Source organism: Mesocricetus auratus, unplaced genomic scaffold (genome assembly GCF_017639785.1).
Source record: "Mesocricetus auratus isolate SY011 unplaced genomic scaffold, BCM_Maur_2.0 Super-Scaffold_100011, whole genome shotgun sequence".
Classification (NCBI taxonomy): Eukaryota; Metazoa; Chordata; class Mammalia; order Rodentia; family Cricetidae; genus Mesocricetus; species Mesocricetus auratus.
Genome location: NW_024429195.1, coordinates 2,980,001 through 2,990,000, shown reverse-complemented (window position 1 = coordinate 2,990,000; position 10,000 = coordinate 2,980,001). Strand labels below are relative to the sequence as shown.

The 10,000-nt window shown below is 45.7% G+C and overlaps 1 protein-coding gene across 2 annotated transcripts in view; it reads right to left on the bottom strand.

Moving 5' to 3' along the window:
- Nucleotides 1–10,000, bottom strand: part of Plch1 (phospholipase C eta 1) — a 219,688-nt gene that overhangs the window by 35,132 nt on the left and 174,556 nt on the right. For both annotated transcript variants that reach the window (XM_040754354.1, XM_040754355.1), the window contains one exon: nt 2,521–2,628. In XM_040754354.1, the coding sequence (XP_040610288.1) occupies nt 2,521–2,628 (108 nt within the window). The remainder of the gene's footprint in view (nt 1–2,520; nt 2,629–10,000) is intronic.

The following is a 10,000-nucleotide window of genomic DNA, read 5'->3' as shown; positions in this document are numbered from 1 at the left end:
CATTGTACTTTGTTTTTGCAAAAATATGATCAACCATCTTTAAATCTGCCACATAAATAAGGTAGCTAAGCTCCCTACTGTCCAGTGGAGTATAAACAGGCTAATTACAATAGAATGCTCCCAAATTCTAAACAGGGCATTCATTGTCTTTTCTCAAAAGAACTCAAAAATAGAGGAAAGGTGTTGCATAAGAATTTTATAGATTTCTACTAGAAATGGTGCGTGTGTGTCTCTGTGTGTGTGTGTGTGTGTGTGTGTGTGTGTATACAACAAGGAAGCCACTGTAAAGCCTTTTAAATAGGGTGCTGCCTAGCCCTACTCGGGTCAAATGAATGGTCATGACTATCTTCGTGGGGCAATATTAAAGAGTTTATCCATATCAGAGCATAGAAATCAGCCAGGAGACTACGGGCACAATCAGAGCTCCTTGGAGGGTACAGAGCAAAGACTAATCTGCTTCCTCAGAGCTGTGCTACGATGAAATTTCATAACCACAGATATTTACTGCAGCGAAGCAGAAGTTTGCCAACAATGGTGGCATGAGCTGATATCCCAGCTATTGCGGGAGGGTTGGCAAGTTCAAGGTCTTGCTGGCAACAAAGGTATGTCCCAAGATAAAAAAAAAGTCAAAAGAAGGCTTGGGACATAGTTCAGTGGTAAAGTACTTGGCCAGCAAACAACAGGACCTGGATTCAACCCTGAGGACCACAAAAGAAGTCTCAACAGACTTGAAGAAAAACTGATACAGCCAAGTGGACCTAAGAACTAGGTCAGCTTCCATTGGAGTGGTTGATAACTGCATTGTCATGGCAACGGTAGTCACTGCTTCCCATCTCCCCAGGAGATGCATGGGCTTCTGCCTCCTCTTTAGACTACGCATCTAGCAACCCAGAGACCTGAAGGACAAGATGCACAAGGATGAGAATCAGAAAGGCCTGGGTTATTAAATAAGACTTACCCACAGTCAGGAGTCAGTTACAAGGATAGCAAATACCTGGAAAAGCACATATTAAAACAAAAAACCTAACGTAGTTGCTATGTTTTCAGTTATGAAACTATCTAGGTTTTTGTGACCTATTAGTTACGGGTACTTAGCTGCGTTAACAGAAACTCCTAAGAGGGAAGGGATGAATTCAGATCACAGTTTTCCCTGTCTTCACACTGAATCTCTGCCATTTCTCTCTTCAAAGCACTTTAAAGCCGAGAAAGAAATGTCTATGGAGACTTCAGCTGTCATTGAGCTCTTGTCTCCTTTGAAAATAATGTCATCACCTACTGCCACCTCGGAGGTGAGGCATCAGAGCTAGTGTAATTCAGGAGATAGTGTCTTGCTGTAACAACATAATTGTTGAATTCAGGGTAAAGGTGTATGTTAGGAGAGATTATACAAGATGTCTCTGGAGACAGAATGATGGCTCTGATGTCCACTACAACCTCTCTTCTGTAGACATGAAACGAGACAGCAATGCCTGCACTGCTTTGGGCTAGTCATGTGTCACCAGAAATCATATGACTATTGACAGTGACAGGGACAGCATTGCTTAAGAAGTCTGCAGGTTTCAACTGACCCCCCACCCACCCCCAGATCACATATCAAAATAACTTATCTTCTGCACAGAGACTCCTGCATTTAAGAGGTACAGATCACGGAGCAGATGGCTAACTTCAAATGCCACTCTGCTGAGGATGTGGCCAATTTAACATCCACCCAAGTGTTCCACTCTAAGATGTGTTTGAGAATCATTGAGGCCAAGGCATGCTTTCTCAGTGAGGGGTTTGGCATCTTAAAAAAGGCAGACCCAAGGGCAGCCTAGCTGGGGCCTGGAGCTAGCCTAGGGTACCACAGGTGGGCAGCCAGTATTTGAAAGGGAAGGAAAGGCCACACCTACTCACACTGATCAAGACTGACAGCTCAACCACAGTTTGACTCCCAGCCGTATCATAACATTTGTCCCTGGAAAAAGGACAGATGGTCTGGTGGTTTGAATGAAAATGTCCCCCCAATAGGCTTAGAGGGAGTGGCGCGATGAGGAGGCGTGGCCTTGTTGGAGGAAGTGTGTCACTGGGGGCGGGGATGGGCTCTGAGGTTTCAGATGCTGAAGCTGAGGCCAGTGTCTCTCTTTTCCTGCTGCCTAGGGACCCAGATGCAGAACTCTTACCTCCTCTAGCATCTGCCTGCCTGCCTGCCACCAAGCTACCTGGCACGATGAAACAGACTAGCCCTCTGAAATGTTAAATTAAATGTTTTCCTCTATAAGAGTTGCCATGGTCTTAGTGGAAACCCAGAGACAAAAGGGTTCGCTGCTAACATGCGTCTCAGTTCTAAGGCATAGACTCCCCCAGCTCACTCCCCCTCCCACCAGCACACTGCTGGGTGCCAGCACACAGAGTAATTTTGAAAGAACACCCTTTCACTCCACAGATGACATATTTGTGGAGTGCCCAACACAGCACCAACTTGGGGCCCCATTCTTTCTGTAGATCGCGAGGGGCAAGGGAGTGTTTTAGCCTGCAACTCACATAATGTAGCTTGAACTTGCACTCATCTTCAATTTCATCCGCACTGTCCTCATCAGAGACTTCTCCTTCCTCTGCATCATCCCCGAGGTGGTAAGGCAACTTCTTGCCCTGAAACAGATCAAAACATCCCACTTGAAAATGAAAATAAATTCTCAAGAGCCCCAAAGCAGAGGTAAACCAGATGTCCGCTGACAGGTGAATAGACAAAGAAAAAAAATCTGCTCTTTTCACATGGAATATTACTCAGCTTTTTAAAAGAACAAAGCCCCAGTACACGTTACAATGTAAGCAAATCTTGAAGGCGTTATGCCAGATGGCATATGCCAAGGAAAAACTTTGCATATGGTACCCAGACAGCAAAACCAGACACAGAAAGCAGAATGGCGATGGGGACAGGTAGCAGGAGGCAAATGGCTGTGGCTGAATGGATATGGATGAAAACATTTCATGTATTTGTAACAATACCCAACTACACACTTAAGCAACTAAGGGGTGAGGTATATTTTCTGCTCTGTGAACCATCATTTTTTAAATAGGGAAAATTGAATACAAAACCAAGTGTCTGTGCAACGACCTATCATTACTTCAAACCAACTGGAAGGCAGACAGTCTGGAGGAAAGACAAAATAAAGATGGGAAGAACTTTTATCCTAAGGCTGTCGTTACCTTAAATCTAACGAATTAATACTACTGTATCTTTAAAAATCACACGGATGCCGTTCTCTTTTTAAAGGGTCTGACTCCCAACAATACGCATCATGCCACCTGACTGTGCGACTTCCACAATCTGAGTCCTGGTGTCCCCTCAGATGCTGCAACCTATGCTATGGGTGCTGTGGCTGATGTCATGAAGAAATCGGGCCTCTGGGAAGTGATTAAATGACGAAGGGGTCCCCTAAGTTCCTTGCCGCTTCCACCATGGAAATAACCTATGAGGAGCAGACCCTCCTTCACCAGACACTAAACATGCCAGCCTGGCTCACAACTACAATCCTAATACTTGAGGGGTTGACAAAGGAAGACTGAGCTGAGTTTGAGACCATCCCGGAGACCAGCCTGGCTATATAGTGGAGTTCCAGGAGAGCCTAGACTACAGAGTGAGTCAGGGAGTAGGAGAAGGAGGGAGGGAGGGAGGGAGGGAGGGAGGGAGGGAGGGAGGGAGGGAGGGAGGGAGGGAGGGAGGGAGGGAGGGAGGGAGGAGGGAGGAGAGAGGTAGGGAGGAAGGAAGAAGGAAGGAAGGAAGGAAGGAAGGAAGGAAGGAAGGAAGGAAGGAAGGGGGAGAGAGGTAGGGGAGGGGAAGAGAAAGAGTCTTCCCAGAACCTGGATGTTAGGCTTTTCAGCCTCTAGACTAGAAAAATAAACATCTTTTAAAGTTACCCAGACTAAGACACTTTGTTTTCGCAGCCCAAAGACACTGTAGCCCCAGAGCAGCCTGCTGCCCTCAGAGCGTAAAGTTGCCCTCCGCAGGGGCCTGCTGGTGCCTGTGCGTCGAGTCCTGCTTTCAAAGGCCACTATGCAGCCTACGCAACAGTCCTCAGGACCAGGTCACTCTCCAGTCAGCAGTCCATTTCAGAAACCAGGGACCCGCCACAGGGGAATACTCCCATATGACGGGAAGAGATTTGAGCTACACCATTACATTTATAATCTGGGCTACGGTATTACATGCACCCTCAGGCATCCGTGAGAGACTGGTTCTGCCCACACCTTCCCTACAGCATGTTGTGGGAGCAACCCAAATGCCCTCTTACTATTCCTTTCTGCTCTCAGGCCAGAAGCTACCAATGTGGTTAGCTATCTCGGAGCTCTCTCTCTTATCAGACCGCTCGGCGATGCCTTCTTCTTGGCTCTTTTCCTCTTTCTGAATATAAATTGGGAAATAGAGAAGGGGGGGGCAAAACCCATAGAAGCACTTACTCTTAAAACCTTCTTTTGTGTGTGTGTGTGTGTATGCATGTGCACACATGTGTACATCTGTCTGTGTGTGTATGTGTGTATGCATGTGCACACATATGTGTACATGTGTGTGTGTGTATGTGTGTGAGTGCACACGCACGCACGCCTGGGGGACACAGGTAGGGGAGAGAGGACAGCCACAAGAGTCAGCGCTAGCTTTCCACCTTGTTTGAGGCAGCCCTGTGAGTGTCTGGGTGTTCTGTCTCACCTCCCATCTTGCTGGTGAAGCCCTGACATGACAGACACAAGCTAATGACACGCCCTGCTTTGCATGGCTTCCGGGGGCCCCAAGTCAGGTCCTCATGCTTCAGTAAGCGTTTTACCCCCGAGCCTCTCCCCAGACCTGGATACTTATTAACAATTGACTGTCTCTACTTCCAGGTTATTCTCCGGTGATCTTACAGGTCACCGGGATCTATTGGGGACAGACCGTCCGTCTCTTGTGTCTGGACTGAACCTGTACCGGTTTCTTTCCCTTAGTGGCTGAGGCTGGCTGTTGTGGTGGGCAGTCTTCAAAATATATATCACCAAAGTCTCTGTCCTGCCGCAATACTCTCTTTCTTGAATGCGGGCCGGACTTAGTTACCACTTCTAAACACGGAGAACACAGGAAAACCAATAGAGTCCAATACCTGTACCTACCTTCCTGTTTATCCTTCCGTATCCATCCGTCTCTCCCCCCTCCCTTCCTTCCTCCCTCCCTCAAGCTATTAAGCATAAAGAACCATGCAGCAAAGAACTAGAAGCCTCTAGTCAAACATCCTGCCAGAGCACGCCAGCCACTGCTGCCAGCTGATCCCAGAAGGACATCTTCCTCTCCCTGGACTGTCCCTGGTCTGCCCTGAGGTGACTTCAGTCCCACCTGACACCGTCACAGCAGCTTGGTGCAGAAAACCCAGCAGGGACTAGGTGATAATGTCTGCTACTTCAAGTTGCCAGATTTGGGGGCAATTTGCTTGGCAGCCATAGACACCTAATATACTCACAAATAGAGTCCTGGGCAGAAGTAATTCAGTGAAAATACCTTTTACAAAGCAATAAGGGGACAGAGATCATTGCCTATAACCTCACCATGCATACAGTGGCCTAAGGAACTGTTGGCAGAAAGGCCACCATTGGCCCCTTCCCTCGGCAGGACGGGCTCAGTTTGGCCCCCTTCCCCTGCTTCTTCAATACCAGAGGAAGGTTCCCCTGATGGGTCATTTGTAAACAGGGTGCACCCCTACTTTTAAGAAAGGCTGAAAAATCAAATATCTAGCATTTTTTAACTCAAAACAGAGATAGAAAAAAATTTAAGTACAGAATGAACTTCGTAACTGATTTGTGCACACAAATGCTTTTTCAGATTTTGAGAGGGAGCTCACCTGCTGTCCTTGTCCCAAACGCTCCTGAACACCCAAAGCCCTCGACCCTAGACTTCAGCACAGTGATAACTTCAAATTAATTATATAATCATGTAATAAATGCAAAGTTTTCATCCAGATAAAGTTTTTTAGGATCTGGAGACTTAAATATGTTCTTTAACTTACAGAATGGCCTCTCTGAGACAGACGTAGTTGAAATGAATTTGTGCGTTGTTTTAGACAGGATCTTATATATTACAGGCTGGCCTTGAACTCACTTTGTAGTTGTAGATGACCTTAAAATTACTCATCCTCCTGCCTCCACTCCTTAGTACAGGAATTTCGGGTGTACATCACCAAGCCCAGTTCAGGCGGTGACAGGAATTGATCCAAGGGTTTCACACATGCTGGGCAAGCATTCCACTAAGACACACACACACACACACACACACACACACACACACACTCAGGTCTAGAAATGGAATGTTCAAATATATAAATATGGTTTTAGGCATTATCTATGCAGAAAGCTCCCAGAATATGATCTCATTTTTCCTATTCTTAAGACAATATTTGTAGAGCTGTTATGGTGGCCAGATGCACTCAACAACTATCATAGACACAATGATGTCAGTATCTTTCATGCGTTCACCACCAACCAGTCACTCAGAGTCAACTTTTTGCAGAGGACAATGACAGATACCAAGGTAGACCTGTGCACAGACATTTAAATGCCCAGACAGCAGGGTTGTTTTTTAATATATAAATAGCATCAAAAACAAATTCATTAAAATAATGTTCGATGGGACAAAACTAATAAACACAAAAGCATCACCCAGTTAAGAATAACTGCTCTTGAACGATGCAGTTTGGTTCCAGCTCCAGAGGATGGATGGGTACCATGGCAGCCAGGCATGAGGAGGGCAGCAGTACAGTCTTCAGTTCCCCTTTGTTTCAGGGTGGGCGGGGATGAAGGAATAAAACCAAAAGAATACCCACTAGAGGAGCTCATTGCTTTTTTGGGGGTGCGGGGTGTATTTAGAAGACGCTGCATGCTGGCACCCATATTTTCCGCCAGCTTTCCCACATTCCTTGGTTCACAAACATACCTTATCCAGGAAGGAAGAAAAGCTTTGCAAAAGAGCAGTGCTGGTTTGATTTGTTTTTTGAGGCAAGACCTTGCTCTCCGCAGCCCAGCCAGGGTCTCAGGTTGCAGTCCCCCTGCCTCTGCCTCCCAAGTACTGGAGTTACAAGCATGCCCTAACGTGCCCTGCCAAGAGCGCTGCCTTAACATGTTTTGCTAACGGCTACCGGTGGAGAGAGGTAAAGGACATGACTAGAACCTTATCTGGCTTGAGCCTGCAGGCCCTGTGTGTGTGTTGTCACAGACTCTGTGAGCTTTATACGCGCATCAGCCCTGCTGTGCCTGAGAGACGCTGTTCCGTTGGCGTCATCCATCCCCTGTGTCTCCTACAATCTTTCCAATTCCTCTTCATTACAGAACCCTGAGCCCTGAGGAGGGGAGAGGCCTGATGAGTACATCCCAGTTAGGACCGAGTGCTCCAACTCTCCCGGCACACTGTCCAGGCATGGGTTTCTGTGTTAGTTCCTGTCTACTGCAAGGAGTTGGTTCAGTGATGGCTGAATAGGGTCCAAGTGCTGAGAGGAGGAACTGGACATGTGTCCCTGCCACCAATCAAGAAGCTATCTACAACCGACCCCCTGTGAGAAAGGAATAAATAATTTGGGATAGGCTCCATGCCCAGGAATAATTGGTCAACACAAAATGAACTCAATGGGTTTTTGTAGACTTTTCATCTCATATTTCTTTGCTCGGGCAATTTTTTACCTACTTGATCTTTTACTCAGCCTATTTTGGCTTCTGTTTTCATGGAGAAATGCATGTATGCATGTATGTATTTGTTTTGAGAGAGGGTCTTTCTACTTAGCTCTGGCTGTCTTAGAACTCACTATGTAGACAAGGCTGTCCTGGAACTCACTATGTAGACAAGGCTGTCCTGGAACTTACAGATATCTGCTTGCCTCTGCTTCCTGAGGGCCACGACACCTTTGCCTGTTTGGTTTTTTTTTAAGAGAGAGATAAACGATAGCCTCCAAAACAATACAGAGAAACCCTGTCTCGTAAAAACCAAAAAGAGAGAGAGAGAGAGAGAGAGAGAGAGAGAGAGAGAGAGATAAAAAGGGTTTGTAGTTGAGGACCTGGGAGGAATTTATGGGGGCATGTTAAGAATATATTGTTATGAAAAAAATCCAGTTATAAAACATCAAAGCATAAAAAAAGAATAAAATTAGGTGAAATCTTGTGTGGGGTCAATAAATTCAGAGTATATGTAAAGGAAGGATGATCCAGGTGACTTCTGGGAGTTGTTTTCTGGTCTGCATACTATTTGTTACACTCTAAGCTTGGGTTGGTTCATAATGGGATATGGAAATATTACTGGATACCTCTCAGCTTCAAACTATCTGCTGTGGGACCCAGGGCAATAGTAACACTCCTCTGATCCCTCCTGTAAAAATAGGAACCTCAGAGCAAAGAACAACCCCTGCTTTCAGCAATAACAGCTGGGGGAAAGCTGTCAAATATATTATATTTGTTCAAAAGCAACTTTCTGCTTATTTTATAGGAACACACACATTCCTTATAGATAGAACTGTTTCTATTCTTCTGGTGCCAACCTTCAGAGTGCTAAGTAGGCTTTCTCATGTTGCCTTTGGGCTGGAGACAATTCTGCCAGAGTAGCATTGCTTTTGATTTAAGTGGGAACATGCCGGAACACATCAGTCAATCTTCAAATTTTATCCAATTTTATATCCATTCATTACTTTTTTTTTTCAGACAGAAGATAGCACAGGCTGCCTTCAATGTGGGTCTTACTGCCTCTGCCTCCTGAGAGCTGGGAGTAAAGACATGTGCCACCATGCCCAGATTTTCCCTTAACTTCTAAGAATTTGGGATGCCCATAGCTCATACTGCTGCCACTCCTACCAAAGACAGCCTCAGACCTTCTTACCTAATTCATTCTAGTACCCGTTAGCCATGGGACACTGAATACCCATCTTAATTTCCACTGTTCGGAAAACAAGATTTTTTTTGAGACACTGTCTCACTATATGGCTCTGACCTCCAATTCACAGAGATCTGCCTACCTCTGCCTCCCATGTGCTGGGATTAAAAGAATGCGACACTGTGCCCAGCCAAAAGGAAAGATTTTAATCAAAGGGCCTCAGTCTACATTTAATTTCCTGATAGTTGGGTAAGGAATGTGAGGCATTTGCAATATTACGAAGATATCACTTCGAGTTTGGACGCGGAAATGAGTTTTTAGCACAGCAGTTACCTCTGGCCAGACTTGGGCAAGCTGACCTTCATATTACCTGTCATGTTATTAGGAACTTTTATTAAAAATGCACTTACACAAAAGCCTGACAGCATCTGTCTGGTGGAATCTGGGTCTACACTTGTGATTTAATTGTTAGAAAAGCGGGTTTTGACAACTCTAAAGATTTCATTGTGTTTCCTCACTTCTACCCTACGATGGGCTCTCACGTTACCTCTCCTCCACGGCACATATGCCTCTTAAAGATTTTATCATCTTTCCTAGAGTTCTACCCTACGATGGGCTCTCACGTTACCTCTTTTCCACGGCACACATCCCTCTTAAGCAGCCTAGTCTACTGCCGTGTTCTTTATCTTTTTAAACTCTAAACAAAGCAACCATCCAAGGTTTTAGTCTCACTGGAGATATGTGAAATCTCAAAACTGGAATCTGAGAGCTCAAGGAACTGTCTCTCTGACCACTGTTTGCATTAATAATATTCACTATAGTTCTCTCCCTTAGAGAATCTGTTGATGAAATGTCATTCTGCTCTCCCCCTCTCTCTCACACACACAGGTCCTGAGGGGCATTATGTCGGTGCCCATGTTCCTGTTTGAAGTGAGTGCTTCTCACACAGATAACCAAGACCAACCAACCATGAAGATGGTTTTTTTTTTCTTTTGACAGACAGTTACTGGAGCTTGAAATGGGAGAAAAGAATCTAAACTGCGCGCCCTCAGACATGGAGTCAGGGAGCTTTCTCCTCTCTTGGGCCTGGCTTTGCCACACACACACACACACACACACACACACACACACACACACACACACACCTCTCTGCAG